This window comes from Embiotoca jacksoni, unplaced genomic scaffold, assembly GCF_022577435.1.
Source record: "Embiotoca jacksoni isolate LCO1_2020_lvr unplaced genomic scaffold, fEmbJac1.0.p SCAF_106, whole genome shotgun sequence".
Lineage (NCBI taxonomy): Eukaryota > Metazoa > Chordata > Actinopteri > Embiotocidae > Embiotoca > Embiotoca jacksoni.
In genome coordinates this window covers 24,970-42,590 of record NW_027185237.1, presented here as the reverse complement: position 1 = coordinate 42,590, position 17,621 = coordinate 24,970, and the positions used below count along the sequence as shown (strand labels likewise).

General features: G+C 44.5%; 2 protein-coding genes across 2 annotated transcripts; both read right to left on the bottom strand.

Moving 5' to 3' along the window:
* Nucleotides 1-389: 389 nt before the first annotated feature.
* LOC138214562 (golgin subfamily A member 3) lies at nucleotides 390-11,328 on the bottom strand. Its single transcript, XM_069176291.1, has 12 exons — nucleotides 11,294-11,328; nucleotides 11,144-11,160; nucleotides 9,274-9,494; nucleotides 8,196-9,184; nucleotides 7,866-8,012; nucleotides 5,989-6,066; nucleotides 5,071-5,175; nucleotides 4,259-4,408; nucleotides 4,014-4,181; nucleotides 2,929-3,081; nucleotides 1,761-1,952; nucleotides 390-1,095 (listed from the first exon to the last, which is right to left on the bottom strand). The coding sequence occupies exons 3-12, from the start codon at nucleotides 9,443-9,445 to the stop codon at nucleotides 991-993; spliced, it is 2,259 nt and encodes a 752-aa protein (XP_069032392.1). The 5' UTR covers nucleotides 9,446-9,494; nucleotides 11,144-11,160; nucleotides 11,294-11,328; the 3' UTR covers nucleotides 390-990.
* A 478-nt stretch (nucleotides 11,329-11,806) lies between these two features.
* LOC138214552 (lysosomal thioesterase PPT2-A-like) lies at nucleotides 11,807-16,615 on the bottom strand. Its single transcript, XM_069176279.1, has 8 exons — nucleotides 16,069-16,615; nucleotides 15,026-15,179; nucleotides 13,572-13,667; nucleotides 13,382-13,486; nucleotides 13,219-13,302; nucleotides 13,054-13,138; nucleotides 12,690-12,744; nucleotides 11,807-12,110 (listed from the first exon to the last, which is right to left on the bottom strand). Exons 1-8 carry the CDS (start codon nucleotides 16,201-16,203, stop codon nucleotides 11,967-11,969), a joined length of 858 nt encoding a protein of 285 aa, XP_069032380.1. The 5' UTR covers nucleotides 16,204-16,615; the 3' UTR covers nucleotides 11,807-11,966.
* Nucleotides 16,616-17,621: the final 1,006 nt, after the last annotated feature.

Genomic DNA, 17,621 nt, shown 5'->3' with positions numbered 1-17,621 from the left:
CAACTCCCAGGGTGCTTTACGGGATTCATCCAATCACAGAGCAGCTGGCGCTATCAAAATGTAACAGGGAACTTCAGTCGGGGTCAGTTTGTACACGAATTAAATGAAGCTGCCTCACTTCTCCATAGCAACAGCAGCAAAGGCTCATGGGTATTGTAGTTCTTTAGAACTATGTGGCAAAATGGGAATGAAAACATAAATTCTCCTCAGTCAAGTAGATAGAAGAAAAAAGAAAGCGACATGCTGGAGATGTGATCCAGGAGAGTTTTTGTGTTTCTGTGGTGAGAGACCTTTAAAGATTATTGTTTAAAATATGCTGATGGAGTGTGTTTGATGGTTCCTGAAATAAGTCTCGGTTGTAATAACAGGGTTCTGCAGAGTGATTTGGATCAGAGTGTTTAATTCTCTTGAGCTAAAATAAGGACAATATCTCCATCAGTAACAGTCCTGAACTAACATCACAAGACACGTAAACTCTGAAGGTAAGCGAGAAAAAAATTCAGAAAATTAAAACGGTTCAAAATATGATTAGCACTGTAAACAAAAACTAAATAAAATGTCAGTTCTGTACCGAGAAATCAAAAAAAGACAAACACAAGACACGACTGAAGGGCTTCATGGATTATAATCAGAAAAATTCAGGATTTAAAGAAATATCGTACCCGCTGCGGTCCCAGAAGACCATTCAATAATGCCCCCCGCCCCGCCCCGCCCCCACCTGCATGAAATGAAATCACAGCCGTTACCGGTCAGACATTCAAATGTTACCGAATCAAATATGAAACATCCAATCAAGACCCTCTGAGGCTGAAGTTCCTGATTCACTCCAGAGTTAAACTGGAAAAAAAACAACTCAACCTTCCTTCAGCCAACGCTGCAAAAACCTCAAATATAAATTTAACACCAGCATGAATACACTGAAGGGGCAGGAAGGTGGTGCAGAAAGTGCAAAGTGTCCCTCCTCTTCCATCTCCATCTCCTCCTCCTCCATCACAGTGTGTGTTTGACGGCCGTCACCGGCTCCCGTTTGTTCTGCAGGTTCTGCTGCAGCTCTCTCAGCAGGACGTCCCGCTCCTCCGCGTCCAACAGGATCTGCTGAGTTGATGAAAAACAGCGCAGGTTTCAGTAAAAAAAAAGTTGTCGTTCGGTTTTCCTCTTTCAAAGATATCTGAACTATGAAATAACACGTTTATATTCAGGGAAACAAAACAAAAGTGTCAACAAAGCAAAATATATCTTTAATTTTAGATTTCTTTGAAGTAGCTGCGTTTTTGCTTTATGCTCTTTATACTTTCTCAGCCCAACACAAGAAATACCTCAGATTAGTTAACGTGGCCAAATATCAGTTGAGGAAACGGTTTTAAACCGAGTTTGAGGTATTGGAGTCGTATCGGTTCATCTCTGGACACGACAGAAGCTTCGAACAAAAACAAAGAAGTATCGTGATGTGATGTTTTCAATTTTCCACGTCGGTTAAGTTCAACAGGAGGATTTACGTTCATTACATTTCATTTTGCTGACTCTTTCGTCCAAAGCGACTTACAACACCGATGGTTCACCATCGGGAGCAACTTAGGGTTCAGTGTCTTGCTCAAGGACACTTAGACATGTGGACAGGAGGAGCTGGGATTGAACCACCAACCTTCTGATTAGTACAACCCACTCTACCAACTGAGCTACAGCCGTTTGTCCTCGGTGGGTCTAATGATCCGAATCCTGGTGATTCTTCAGATGCAGCTGAGAAGAGGAGCGTCCTTTACCTCGATGAGTTGGTCCCTCCTGTCCAAGCTGTCCCTCAGCCTCCTCTCCTCCCTCTCTCGGTCCTCTCGGCTGTTCCGCCCGGTTCGCTCGGCCTCCTTCTTTTCCTTCTCCTTCTCCCTCAGCTCCCGCTGAACGTCTTGGAGTTGAGTTGTGAGAGAGGAAACCGTCTGGCTGTGACTCTCCTGCTGATTCTGGTGAGACGGCAGAAGGAACGGCAAGAGGCCGGGATTTAAAACTAGAGGCCGAGATTTAAAACTAGAGGCCGAGATTTAAAACTAGAGGCCGAGATTTAAAACTAGAGGCCGACATTTAAAACTAGAGGCCGACATTTAAAACTAGAGGCTGGGATTTAAAACTAGAGGCCGACATTTAAAACTAGAGGCTGGGATTTAAAACTAGAGGCCGACATTTAAAACTAGAGGCCGACATTTAAAACTAGAGGCCGAGATTTAAATCTAGAGGCTGAGAGTTCAATAACACATCTCCAAATTTCTTTTTTTTCTTTTTTTTTTTTACCAAAAGTCCAAAATCATAATATATTAAGTTTAAAATCATATACAAATTTAAAAAAAGCAGAAAATCCTGACATTTAACATCACATCTTTAACTTAAAACTGACCCGTTTGGCCTTTTAAAGAGCATTTTGGTCACTATTTTTTATTTCATTTAAATAGCTTTACGGAGTTTTAATCCTAAATTGTTCAATTCCCTGTTATTTGCCTTTTTTTTCATCTTATTTTATTTTATCTATTTGATCATCTTTAATATTATTTACTTCAAAATTATTGTAATTATTGTCATTATTCTATTGGTTCCTTTATCAATTCTATGCCATTTTTCCTTTACTGTGTGCCTTATTATTATGAATAATAATAATTCTGCACAATTTTTATTTGGTCCTAAATTATTTCAAATCTGAACTAAACCAGCTCTTCAGATAAAGTTTGACAGATTGAGCTCAAAAGCTGAACCTGAGAATGTTTCTGGGTCCTTTCAATATTTTTGCATCAACAAAATGACTGAAACAGTTAAAAAATTATTAAAAGAGCTGACTCTCTCTGCAGTTGCATTATTTGATAGTTTTATCTCTATTCAAGAGAAGTGTTCAGCTTCTGGATCATTTCTCATCCCGTCTTGTTTAATTTGAACGTGAACGCGTCTCTTCACCTGAACCACGTCCTGGTACTCCTGCAGCGCTGCGGTCAGCTTGGTCACCTCCTGCCACAAGGTGGCGCCGTTCTCTTCCCGATCCTTCAACAGGGCTGCCAGCTCGGCCCCGCCCCCTGCCGACTTCTGACCAATCAGAGAGCTTGAGAGAGCCTGCAGGAATAATGACACGTTGAAAGGAAAACTCTGCTGCTTTATTTTGAAGTGGGAGGAGAGACACATTCATGAGAAATACAGCCGGTTTTCTCCAAGTTTGTGAAAGACTGCACGTTTTTTTGTTTTGTTTTTAATGTTTTGTCAATAAAAAAAATTTGCACATATTTCACCTAATTTCACAAAATTTGCAGGAAACTTTTCTGCAAAAATAGTAATTTGAATCTGAGCTGAAAGTTTTAACGACAAAGTAAATCATTTCAAACAAAACTCTCTTTATTACCAACAATAACTCCAATCAGAAAGTCTGCTCCTGTTTTCATCATAAAATAAAACTTCACTGGAACCACCAGGACAAACAGGAAGTGACGGGGTTTGTGGGAAATGTGGTCTTCACATTAAAATGATGATTAAATGTTTGTGATCAAAGGAAGTGATTCCATATTACTGGATGTTAAATGAGTTTTCTCCACACGTCCAGTTGTCAGAGACGTCTCTTTGTTTGTTTCATCCAGCAGGTCTATGTGTTGAATGAACATGAATTAAACAGCATCTAAAGCTCTTATTTTGAAAGGCTGATGTAGTCCTTGTTTCTATATTCCAGTCAGACGGTCTGTTCACTTTTTACAGTTTTAATTATTTTATTTTAGCCCAATACGATTCTAAAAGTTAAATAACTACATAAAAGAAAACATTACAACTAAAATATTTGTGTGACGTGCAGCGCATTTTTTTCTAATTCAAATATTTTAAAACTTCACTTAAAACTCCCCAAATAATTGTTTTTGCAAAACGCTGCCGCAAAAACAAACCCAAACATTTTTCATCACAACAATCATGAAAAAAACTCCTGGAAATCCTGAAAACATCAGTAAACTCAGGTCGAAGCTTCTTTCCGAGCGCTCCTATTAACTTTGTGTTTCCTGTTTTACCTCCTCCTCCCGGCCGCGGCTCTCCAGCTGCTCCTCGAACAGGCGGATCACCTCCTGCCTCTCCTGCAGGACGGCGGCGAGGGCGGCGTCCCTCCGCCTCCACAGCTCTTGCTCCGCCTCCACCTCCCTCAGCCGCCGCCGCTCCTCCCCCAGAGACGCTCGCAGGTCCTGCAGCAACGAGTTCACGTCAAGCACGCGTAGCGGCGGAGACCGACTCTGATTGGACGTGTTTACGGAGCTCTTACGTTGATGACGTCCTGGTTGCAGCGCAACACGGCGCGCAGGGTGTCCTGGTCCCTCTCCCGGTCCCGCCCCGCCTCCCTCAGGGCCTCCACCTCCGCCTCCAGGCTCTTCTCCTTCTCCTTCGCTTCGGCCCTCAGAGACTCCAGAGCAGCCTGCGGGGGAGGGGGGGGGGGGGGGTCACAAAACACAGCGTGTTTCCACAGAGCCGGAAGAAATCACCTACACACTGCTGGACAAACTTCCTGCTGTGCCGGTCACATGACCTCCAGCCCGTCTGCTGACATCAGCAGAACTGAGCGCGCTTCATTGAGCGGATGATACGCGTCACCACAAGCAGAACAAGCAGAACAAACAGAACAATTAGAACAAACAGAACAAGCAGAACAAGCAGAACAAACAGAACAATTAGAACAAGCAGAACAAACAGAACAAGCAGAACAAGCAGAACAAGCAGAGCCTGTTTCAGATCCACATCTTTAACATCTATTTAAAGTTGATCCGGCCGACAGCATGAATCCATTCATGACGAGCCTCAGCCTCCGCTCACCTTTCTGTTAATACACATTAGTCAGCACTTCCTGTTTGCCTCTTTATTTTTTGTATTTTTTGTACCCTAGTTTCCGTCTCTTTTGGGGAAAGACGTGACGCTACGGTGGCCCTGAGGGTCAAAACACATTTCACGAAACAAATAAAAAAAACTTTTTATTTCAGGCTTTTGGAGCTCAGTCCCATTTGCTCCTCCCCCACTACGATGCCCCTCCCCCCACTACGATGCCCCTCCCCCCACTACGATGCCCCCGAGACCAGCAGTCACCTTGTTGTCAGAGAGAATCTGCTTCATGTTGCGGGTCAGCGTCTCAGCCGGCTCCGTCCCGACTCCCCCGTCCACACACAGCTGTCGGATCAGAACCACGCACTCCTGCAACACAGGAAGCATCCGTCTGCACACTTCATCCCATCTGGACGTCTGTAAATTTAACCTTTTTTTTTAAGCTTTATGCGTGTTTAAATTTAATTGCATTAAATTGAGTTTTGCAGTTTAAAATGAAGTTAGATATCTATTTCCTGTCTTGGTTAAAGTTAGCAGAGAACATCAATATGCTGTCAATATTACTTCAAAGTGTGAAGCTATAGCTAGTAACTTGTTAGCTTAGCTTAGCATAAAAACTGAAAGATTTTCTCACTAATTTAACAACTCATGGTGGACAGAGCCTAGTTTCCAACCTTCGTGCTAAGCTAACAAGTTAATAATTGTGCATGCGTGTTAAAACTGCAACAGCTGTCACTTATTGATCATCGTGGAAAAACATTTGTTCCAGGAGGGAAAGTGTTTTCTGACAGTTTGTTCTTATGAAATGATTCCTGCTGTCAATCATCAACAGAACGAGCAGCTGGAACGATCTCGCATCAAAAGCTGACGTGTTGAACGTGCGCCGGCGTTGCTGTAAGGGCGACTTCAAAGACAAACCACATTCCAGTGAGCTTCGAGCGTCGGCAGCAGAAGATCCTCGACCTCACACGACCTCACACGACCCCACACGACCCCACACGACCTCACACGACCCCACACGACCTCACACGACCTCACACGACCCCACACGACCTCACACGACCTCACACGACCCCACACGACCTCACACGACCTCACACGACCTCACACGACCCCACACGACCTCACACGACCCCACACGACCTCACACGACCTCACACGACCTCACACGACCCCACCCACCTGGATCAGGCGCTCCCGGCTGTGCAGCGAGCGGCCGAGTGTCTGTAGCAGCGAGCCGCCGGCCTCCTCCCCGTCCAGCTGGAGAGGAGAAGGAAAAGAAATGGATTTTATTACATAGTCGGAGCATCAAACTGCACATTCACCCCCAATTATAGAGCAGCTGGTTTTCAGAGCTGCAAATATTATTTACATTGTTCCTTTATCTGCAGATCATGTTCAGAAAACAGTGAGAAATGCATCAAAACAGCAAGTTTGGTTTTGTCCAGCAAATAGTCTGAACCGGTGATACTATAAAATAAAAAAAATAAAAAAAGCAATGAATTTCGAAAAGTTTGTGCACACGGGCAGTGGTTAGCACTGTCACCTCACAGCAAAAAAAGGTTCCGGGTTCGAATCCGGTCCTGGGCCTTTCTGTGTGGAGTTTGCATGTTCTCCCTGTGCTTGCATGGGTTCTCTCCGGGTTCTCCGGCTTCCTCCCATCATCCAAAAACATGCACCTCAGGTCAGGTTACCTGGTGCCGCGCTAGTGGCAGCCTGCTGCAGCAGCTCCCCCCCTGAGAGCCCCCCTGCTGTAGTGAAGAAATTTCCCCTCGGGGATTAATAAAGTGAATAAAATCAAAATCAAAAAAATTTACTGGCTGGCTGGACTGCATTTTGACCGTCGCCATCTTGTTTTTTTTTGGAGCCAGAAGTGACCATATTTGGACAAACTGGGGGGAGGAGCGAGCAGTGAATCTGACTGGGAACTCGAGGCCCCGCCCATCCCAGGCACGTCAATCAAACAGCCCCGCCCCCAAATGTAGCTTCATTTGAGTCCTAATTTCTAATAAACGCTGGAATTATTTCCAGAAGGAAACACCGATCAGGAGTTTATCTACTAACACCCCTAGTGGCCTCCGGTGGTATTACAGCCGGCCTCGCTTTTCAGACCAGAAAGCTACGTCCTCTTTTATAAGCAGGCTGTGGTTACATCATCGGTCGACTGAATGCCGTGACCACCTGCATCCATTTCAAAATAAAAGCCCTCATTTTCAAATTAGAAGCCCTCTAGCGTTTAACCCGGTATATCTGGTTTTTTTTAAATGACGTGGCAACTTGACAAGCATTTTTCAAAAGAAACTAATCAGTTATCTCAGGTTTGAACCTGCTGCTTCTCGCACACGTTATCTTTCATTCTCACGCATGTTCGTCTCTGAACTTCATGTCAACGCAGCAGCAGCGCTCGTTCTGACAGATCAGCTGAGAGATCTGAGCCCGTGGCGAACTCCACCGGCCGGGGAGGATTCCTGTGTGTGTGTGTGTGTGTGTGTGTGTGTGTGTGTGTGTGTGTGTGTGTGTGTGTGTGTGTGTGTCTGTGTGTGTGTGTCTGTGTGTGTGTGTGTGTGTGTGTGTGTGTGTGTGTGTGTGTGTGTGTGTGCACCTGTAAATGAGAACATGTGGACCCTCCCTTCCCTTCACAGAACTATACTTTGCTCGGTCAACACGGTTTATGTTTGGTCATGTGACTGAGGAGCTTCTGTGTCATAAACCTGTTTTACCTCTTATGACAGCTCGTCAAAAACAAACAACTGTGCATCAACGTCACAGCTCACTATCCTCTTTTATTTACTTTACTTTATGATTATTTTATGATTATATGGACACATACCGCCCGGCCCACGACCGGTTCGTCCTGCTGCTGTCAAAGCGCACACCTGAACCTCACCGTACTGAACTCGACACTAAAAGGCCGTCGAGCAGCACGACTCTGAACTTTGGACTGAAGCAAACAAACCTAAAACACGACGCTGACTGCAATCATTCCAGTCAATATCCCTCATCCGTCCTGAACGCTGAACGAGACGTCCAGAGAGACTAAAGACGAACTGAAAGCTTACAGAGCTCCAGTCTTCGGATCCGTTGACTTCAGCCGGTTTGCTCCTCCCACGTTTCAGCTCGGCCTCCAGGGTCCTGATGCGCGACCCGGCTTGGTCCAGTTGGACTCGCAGCTGCTTCATAGCGAGCTGAACTCGGCCGGTGGCGCTCTGAAAACACAAATGATTTCATGTTGAACATTTTGAAGTGAAAACACAAGTGAAAGGAGGCGTTGGGTTCTCGTCGGACTGCTGGACGGGCCTGGACCTCGACGGATCACCGCTCACGTCAACATTCACAGCCTCCATCACAGACCAGTCGCCGACCGGCCGGTATAATGAGACAAGCTTCACCTGCTGATGAAGCGGCATGAACTCGTCCCTCAGCTCCGTGAGGATGTCTCCATCCTCTCCGCCATCTCCGTTCTCGGCGTCCTCAAAGTTCAGCACCACGGTCGCCGTGGGCGACGCCATCCCTCCGACTTTTCCGGCGTACCTCCCGTCCTTCCTGCCCAGAACCGGGAGCCGACTCCCCGACGGCGAACTGACCGGCTTCCCTTCGATGCCTCTCAGTTCCTTCAGCACAAAGTTGACGGACCGATCGGCCGGCGAGTCAAACGGGTCGTTTCCGTCGAGCGAGTCCAGAGACTGAACGGACGCTCGCAAGGACAGACTGGAGCCCGCCAGCGAAGCCGGGCTGGAGCTGACGGACGCCACCCTCTGCCAGTGGAGCGGCATGCTTCGGGATTTGTCCCGGGACAGCGGCAACGGGGAGAACGGTTGGAAAGGCAAGTGCCGAGGAACCCCGCAAACGGACTCGTAATCGGAGTCGGACACCCGTAAGGAGTCGCAGCCTTCGCAGCCGTTTCCTTTCCTGCACCGTCGGCCGGTTCGTATGAAGTGCCGACACCCGTCCCACTTCTCCGACCAGCACTCGTACTCCGAGAGCGCCATGTTCTCTTTGAGCATCTCCCTGTAGCCCTCCTTCTCCGCGTCGCCGTCCTCCTCGCTGGTGCTGCCTCGGCTCCCGAAGTCCGCCGGGTGTCTCTGCCGGTAGTTCTGGCGAACCCGCTGGCGGATCTTATCCCGCTCCTGCGTCAGCTTCTGAAGCCGCTCGGACGACAGCAGCTTCACCCTGGCTATCACCGAGTCGAACTTGAACACTCGCTCGAGGACGCTCACGCATTTGCTGCACACGAACTCCTCCCGCCCGCCGCCCCGCGGTACGGACCGCCCCAGGATGTGGGTCAACACCGAGAGCAGGTCCACGCCTTTGGACGAGGAGCTCAGGGACAGTTGGGACTGTGAGAGAGACACCGAGGAACCCAGAGACAACGTGCTGCCTGTGAAGAGACACAAAAAAAAAGGTTCTTTTTCAGCCTCTTCAGCAGGAAGTCGGCATGCGCCGCATCTCTTGGGGAACCGGACTCACCCCACGGGCTGCTCTGCAGGGACTCGGACAGGCTTCCTCCTCTCAGGGACTCGGTCGGAGTCGAAGGCGGACCGCTCTTCTTATTCTGGCCACCAAACAGCCATCGCCGTTGGTTTCCCTGGAGACCTCCGCCGCACGTCCGGCACAGGTCCTTCTTACCTCTGGAGGACATCGTGGCCGGAGGGATGACTCGACCCTCCGACTGATGGGGGGGAAGATCTCTGTGAAATGAAGCAGAATTTACAGCAGAGGCTCCAAACACGGGATCAGGAACCCACAAGGGTTCAAGCGGTGGCCCGCGGGCAGGATAGGGCCCTTTAGAAATATCCTGTCTGGCGTGTTGAGTGATATTATCATTCAAACTGAGTTATAAATCTCGGACTATCTGAACCTTATAGATTTACACGGAGTCACGCAAGTCGTAGCGTGCATCTTGGTCCGTCGACGATCTCTGTGGGTAACCTTGGCAACAGGAGAGCGTGGGGACCGGGAGGGGAAACCCCGTCTCTCTCGAAGCCAAGAGACTGAACCCGATTGTTATTTGGTTCAGAGATTGATGAAGTTTAAAACGGAGCGTTTCCTTCCTGTAATCTTCTCTGACAGGTTCATCAATGATGATGAATCATTATCAGAATCAGGAGAAGCATTTTATTGGTACGATTAATCTGAAATCTTACAAGGTTTCCTTGATTGCTCTTAATATTTATATGATTAGTGGTATTTTACCAGAATATCTTACATCCTATACCAGGCTCCATCATATTTTTGGTTGTTTTTCTACCGTGAGAGAATCCTGATCTCAATTCTGAGCAAAAAAAATAAAATCTGGATTCTCGTTTTATCTATAATTGTGCCGCTCTACTCGTAACGTTTTCTTTTTGTATGAACTGAACGCTCTCGGGAAAGAAAAGGGACGTGTGCAGACTTGATTACTTCTGGTAACATTAATACTCTGAGTGTCAGAGTTAATTGAATTGATGCCTGTAGTGATTTCCATATTTGGCTCTCTTGCTATTAAAAGTTGAGAAGCCCCAAAAGTCATCCAAAAGTAAAACAGTAGATTTAATCATTTCACTGCACTGTTAACACACTCTCGGATATATACGGAGGATGAAATATAAAGCTTTTTATCGGCTTTTTGCACCGAAACAATAGGGGGGGGGGGGGAATCTGAAGAGTCTCATTAAATAAATGCCTAAAGTAGAAAATAAAAACTGGCTGAAGTTACACATCTGTGATTTTACAGTTAAAGTGAGTGAAGTGTGAATTTACGGTGAAATATTTGACAGTCCAACAAAACAAAAACTTTTTTGTTGTTGTTAACAGGAGTACCAGTTGATGCTGGACGCTGAAAAAGTTCTTTTTAAATAAAACAACCAACTTTGACGCGTTCAGGTGCTCCCGGAGCTCGGAGCTCTCTGCCCACGGGGCGGGACACGTCGACCTTCAGCCACGCTGACAGTGAACTCACTGTCTATGAATGAAACTTGTTTTCTCTCCAACCCTTCAGCCGCTCCGTGTGCACAAAAAACAAAAAACTAAATCATTCCGCCGTTTTTAACGCATTTAAAAATTCAACATTTTGGCGCACGCGAGGCAGCCGGTCTCCAACCTCACAGTTTCCAAGAAGGAAACTTCCTCATCCAGTGGAAAACACTTGAACTCTCGTCTGTCTGCTTCTATTTTAAGGTGCATTGATTGAGAGTGAAAGCAGCGGTGAGAGCGGAGCGGCAGGACGGAGCTTCCCGGTTCACGTCAGGCCGGTTCGGTTCGGTTCGGACAGTTCGACGCGTCACAAACACACAACTAACGCTTTTCTGACAGAAAACAAACAAACCCAGAAGTAATCTGAAGCTCGGTGTGAACTTACGTGTGACGTCCTCCGGGCTGGAAAAACAACAAACAATCAAAAAGTGTTAAAGTCGGTCAGGTGAGGAAGAAGAGGGAGACATCTTCATCGTCACCACATGAAATGAGGCGGAAGTCACGAACAAAGTGTGAAGTTAAAAGGTTTCCTCACCGGAGACAAACACGTCCACCGGGAACTGAGCTCGAGCCGCGTTGCACCGCCACCGGAGCAGAAGGGGAAGGTGGGTGTCACCTTACTGACGTCATCGCTCATACCTGTTTCGAGCAGCAGGAGGACTTAAAAAAAAAACACTGACTGAACCTTGATTTGGTTTTATGATTTAAATATCAACTTAATATGTTACATAATATGTTTATATTATTTATTAATAATTTATTGTATGAATTTATATGGGCCATATATAGCCTTGTTTTGTTTTGTTATTTTAAATAAAGTTCTGGAGAAAAAAAAGTAATCCACGTTCATTTTAAATTGTTTTCAAGCAGTTTATAACCTGTTATATTATATTATAGGCTAATTGCATAAAAACTGTATTAATATTGATGATAATAATATCACAATTATGAAATAATATGGCCATAAAGTTGAAATAACTTCATAATATTTTGACACACTGAGATATATTTATCCATCAAAAATAATAAAACAAAGACAGACAATCACTGAAAGAAAACAAGCTTTTATTGTTTCAAATGTGGGAATCTGCACCATCATCGCGTCCGTCTGTCGGGGTCAGAGGTCAGAGGTCAGAGCTGCCTGCGGGTCGTCCTCTGGGGATCACGAACCAAACGTGCCGCCGACCTTCAGCGGAGCGTCGCCTGCGTCATGTCAGCCACGTCTCCATGCAGCTTCTGAACACCGTGAAGTTGGAGTGCCAAAAACGGTGCTTCACGCCGGAGTGAACGCACACCGACACGTCGCCGCGAGCGTCCAGCGTCTTCAGCCCGAACGTGTCGTCCCGGTAGAACTTTCAAAATGGAGAAGAAGAAGATTAAAAACACTGAAACGATGAAAGAAAGGTCCTGAAGTCAAAATGATGATGTTTACTGGCGAAAACAGAAATACGAGATCGGATTTATGGAAAGTGCAACGATTCGCAGCTTTTTTTCAAAACGTGTTTTTGACACCAAAACAGGCGTTAAAAAAAAAAAAAAAAAAGGTTTTCAATGTAAATTGTGATGAAAACTAATCATGAGGAAAATTAATTAACTAATAAAACGAATTGTGGCACTTTCGGGTTTCTGTATAATTATAATAGAATCCGTTTTAGTTGTGAGCGAAAACATAAAAATAAAAATATTTAGGTACAGACCAGCTTTATGTGGGATAAATTAATTAATGTATGTTTATATATATATCTATATATCTAATGCTGTTTTTAGTGTTGGCTGCTAACAGGAGCTGAACCAGCAACGTGGCTTACAAACGTTTTTGTACTGCACACATATTTTAATATCATCACATCAATGTTGTTAAATGCATTTTTAATGCGTGACTACGAACGCTCGATGAACCGGGTGTGAATGCTGCACGTTAAATTCTTTACCTCCTGGTTCCTCATTTCTACGACAGTTTCGTTGCTGTCGTAGAATCCGAAGAGGCTGTGAAGAGGAAAACAGACAAACAAATAAGACAACAACCGTTTATTCACAGTAATTAAAGCTGCAGGTTTTGGCCTTGAGTTTGCTGCCCTCTGTCTGCAGGAGGTTGCACCTGCAGGCAAGATGACGAAACTCCTCAAAAAAAAGCTCGTGAACAAACAATAATTTCAGTTAAAATAATAATACATGAAGAAAAGAAAAATGTGGGTTACGATAATAATATATATATTTTAAATGCTCTTATTTTTGTTATTATCGCACGAGAAAACAGCAGAAAAAAACCAGTTGAGGTGTTAGAAGATGTGAAACCTGGACTGCCACGGCGTGATGACGCCGTCGTCCGGTCCTCCAATCAGAACCAACTTCTTGATGAGCAGGAAGTTTTGTCTCCACGCTGACGGAGTGAAATCAAAGAAACGCACTTTAACTTTCGATTGATTTTGATGCCTCCAGATTTTGTTCCGACTCCGCTACCTTTCATCTCCTTGTGAGGTTTATCGCCGTCCAGCAGAGTGAGGAAGTCGTTGCCCTTCAGGTAGCTGGACCGTCGGTGAGGGTCTGTGGGGGAGGAGCCTATTATCATTGATCTTATTAGCATGAGGAGCTGCAACCATCAGGATGTATTTCATCTTCTCACCGTTCCAGTAGTTGCAGATGGAAATCATCTGTCCCAGAAAGTTGTAGCAGAAGCGGTACACCTCCTTCTTCGCCGAGGGAAAGCGGCTCGGGCAGTACTCCGTCTCTGCGGAGAGGAAAGACGGCGGTCGTCATTTTCCCGGAGGTCAAAGGTCAAAAGGTGGAGACGCGAACTCGAAAGCTCCGCCGACCTCCGAACTGTCCGGCCAGAGGCGACGACAGCGAGACGAAGGTGTCAACGTTGTGATTCGGGGTCGTGGAGAGAAGCGCTCGACAGATTAGACCTCCTGGAAAAAACAGGAGACGCAGAATCAAACCAACACCTCCTCGTTCAGGCACGTTTACACTGCAGTTAGCCTGGAGCTAACAGTTAGCCTGGAGCTAACAGTTCCTGATGCTAACAGTTCCTGGAGCTAACAGTTCCTGATGCTAACCGCTCCTGATGCTAACAGCTCCTCAAGCTAACAGTTCCTGATGCTAACAGTTCCTGATGCTAACAGTTCCTGGAGCTAACAGTTCCTGGAGCTAACAGTTCCTGATGCTAACAGTTCCTGATGCTAACAGCTCCTGGAGCTAACAGTTCCTGGAGCTAACAGTTCCTGATGCTAACCGCTCCTGATGCTAACAGTTCCTGATGCTAACAGCTCCTCAAGCTAACAGTTCCTGATGCTAACAGTTCCTGATGCTAACAGCTCCTGATGCTAACAGTTCCTGATGCTAACAGTTCCTGGAGCTAAGAGCTCCTCAAGCTAACAGTTCCTGATGCTAACAGCTCCTGATGCTAACAGTTCCTGATGCTAACAGCTCCTGGTGCTAACAGTTCCTGATGCTAACAGTTCCTGATGCTAACAGCTCCTGTTGCTAACAGTTCCTGGAGCTAACAGCTCCTCAAGCTAACAGTTCCTGATGCTAACAGCTCCTGATGCTAACAGTTCCTGATGCTAACAGCTCCTGGTGCTAACAGTTCCTGATGCTAACAGTTCCTGATGCTAACAGCTCCTGATGCTAACAGTTCCTGGAGCTAACAGCTCCTGATGCTAAGAGCTCCTGATGCTAACAGCTCCTGAAGCTAAGAGCTCCTGATGCTAACAGCTCCTGATGCTAAGAGCTCCTGATGCTAACAGCTCCTGAAGCTAAGAGCTCCTGATGCTAACAGTTCCTGATGCTAACAGCTCCTGATGCTAACAGCTCCTGAAGCTAAGAGCTCCTGATGCTAACAGCTCCTGAAGCTAAGAGCTCCTGATGCTAACAGTTCCTGATGCTAACAGCTCCTGATGCTAACAGCTCCTGATGCTAAGAGCTCCTGATGCTAACAGCTCCTGAAGCTAAGAGCTCCTGATGCTAACAGCTCCTGAAGCTAAGAGCTCCTGATGCTAACAGCTCCTGATGCTAACAGCTCCTGAAGCTAAGAGCTCCTGATGCTAACAGCTCCTGATGCTAACAGCTCCTGAAGCTAACAGCTCCTGATGCTAACAGCTCCTGAAGCTAAGAGCTCCTGATGCTAACAGCTCCTGATGCTAACAGTTCCTGATGCTAACAGCTCCTGGTGCTAACAGTTCCTGATGCTAACAGTTCCTGATGCTAACTCCCTCTGCCGCTGCTGATGTTTCCTGCTCGTGACCATAAAGAGCGGCGGACGGAGGACCTTGTGAAAAGCACAGAAGATGGACGCCGTCGGGAGCCTTCTGCACGATGGGGTCGAAGAGCTTCCTGAAGCCGCGGACCTGCTTCCACATCGGTTTCAGACTCGCCATGTTGTCGAACAGATTGATCACAGTCACCTCGGTGCCCGGATGGACCTGGAAATCCAAAACAGTTTACAATGAGCCGCCCCGTGGATGGTCCGCCTTACATCAGCTGCTGCTGTTGCCTGGCAACAGTGTTCTCGCGACTTAAAACCCGCGTTGTAACCAATGAGTTTACGAGTTTTCATTTTGAGAAAAGGAAGTGAGAAATAAGCTTTTTTTTTAGGACCGACAAGTCCTAAAAAAAGAAGTGTCCTTCCTCGAAAACAAACCTCCAGGGCTTGAAAGCCTCACAGAGGAACAGAAATCACCACCTGATTTTGTTTTACTTCCATAAAAATGTGTTTGAAACTGAAAGACATCACTTGCAGGTATTTTAAGAGTGAACACTGACAAATATGACTCGTTTTAATTTAAAAATATGAATAAAAAGGGCCTTAAAATGCTTAAATCTTAGCAGTTAGTTTGATTCACTTGTTGCGTAAACTCCGGTGGATTTAAGTTGTTTCATTTAAAGTCAACCACCGGATTGCAGCTGCAGTTACAGCTCATTACCATAGATGTCGCTAAAGAGAGGACATTGTTTCAGTTCATTTAAAAAACATTTTAAAAAAGATTTGTTAATTCCACGTAATCCAGTCGTGTTAATTGACAGTGAAATATAATCACTCCTATATTTAGATTCAGAGTAAATAAAAAGCAAAAAACAAGACACTTTTATGACTTTAAGTCCACTTTAGAAACAGTTTTCAAAAATAAAAAAACATAGTTTATAGCACATTACAGAATTTATTAATGAATTTATCAATAAATACGACTTCCAGGGTGGTGAAATTAGTCCTGAGAGAAGTTAGTTTTTTAACAACATAACATATGTGGTACCTAAGACAAGACAAGACAAGACAAGACAAGACATTATTAGTCCTGCAGTGGGTAAATTTACCTTGTTGATGTACCCAGAAAGCGTTTTGAACGCTTTAGGTCCATCAAAAAGTCCGTGAACGATGATGACCGGTTTGTACGCGTCGACAGAAGCAGCTGCAAACAGCAGCATCAAGACGACCTCCAGAGTCTTCATCGCTCCTTCTGGTCCCAAGTGAGACACACTGCCGGCAGGACGACGTCCTTTCAAACACCCTGATGAGGGAATATTTATATCTTTCCACTGAGTTTGCAGGTCTTTAAGAGGACATCTTGGTTCCTCTTTGGCGTGGAGCCAACATCCCCTTTCAATATTCAGTTTCTTATCATACTGTGAACACGCCTCACTGAGTGTGAAGAACCATTTTTTTTTGTTTTTTTTGTGATTTTTTTACACTTTATTAATCCCCGAGGGGAAATTTCTTCGTTTGTGATTATTTACTTTTCCTGGTTAGAATAGAGGTATAAAGTTGATTGGCTGGATATTGAGTTAACTCTTTAAATGCATGGCTAAACACTGAGAAATTAAAGGCACACGAGGACAAAAAGACCCAAAAATCATACGATAGCATGTCGTCCAAAAAGTGACTTTTTTTTTTGCTATAGTATGACTTTCTTTTCATAATTTGGACGACATGCTATAGTATGATTTTTTCTAAGAGTCATGTCAAAGCATGGGGGGGTGAACTCTTAACCTTCTGTCTGAGAGGCAGCAGTGCTAACCACTGCACCACCAATCTTTCCAGTAGATAATCTGTATTGTGACAAATCTTCAGGTTTTGGGTTCGCGTTGTACATGCAGTCATACTGGTACCAAACTAAAGGTCAACAACAATACAAAAACCCTAATACTAAATATTTAATACAAAATAATAATCCCATCAGTTGTTTTTTTTCATATTTCAGACAACATGCTGTTGTACGACACACTGGTGCAGTGAGAAGTAGCTGGGTTCGATCGCCACTTCAGGTACACGTCAGTTCAGAAAAAGGTCACTCCAAAAAGTCATACTGTAGTATATCGTCCAAAACGTGCCCCAAAAGTCATTTTTGTATATAGTATATAGTATATAGTATACAGTATATAGTATACAGTATACAGTACTTAGTATATAGTATATAGCATATAGTATATATTATATAGTATACAGTATAAAGTATTTAGTATATAGTATATAGTATACAGTATTTAGTATATAGTATATAGTATATTGTATACAGTGTTTAGTATATAGTATTTAGTATATAGTATATAGCATATAGTATATATTATATAGTATACAGTATAAAGTATTTAGTATATAGTATATAGTATACAGTATACAGTATTTAGTATATAGTATATAGCATATAGTATATATTATATAGTATACAGTATAAAGTATTTAGTATATAGTATACAGTATTTAGTATATAGTATATTGTATACAGTGTTTAGTATATAGTATTTAGTATATAGTATATAGCATATAGTATATATTATATAGTATACAGTATAAAGTATTTAGTATATAGTATATTGTATACAGTGTTTAGTATATAGTATTTAGTATTTAGTATATAGTATATAGTATA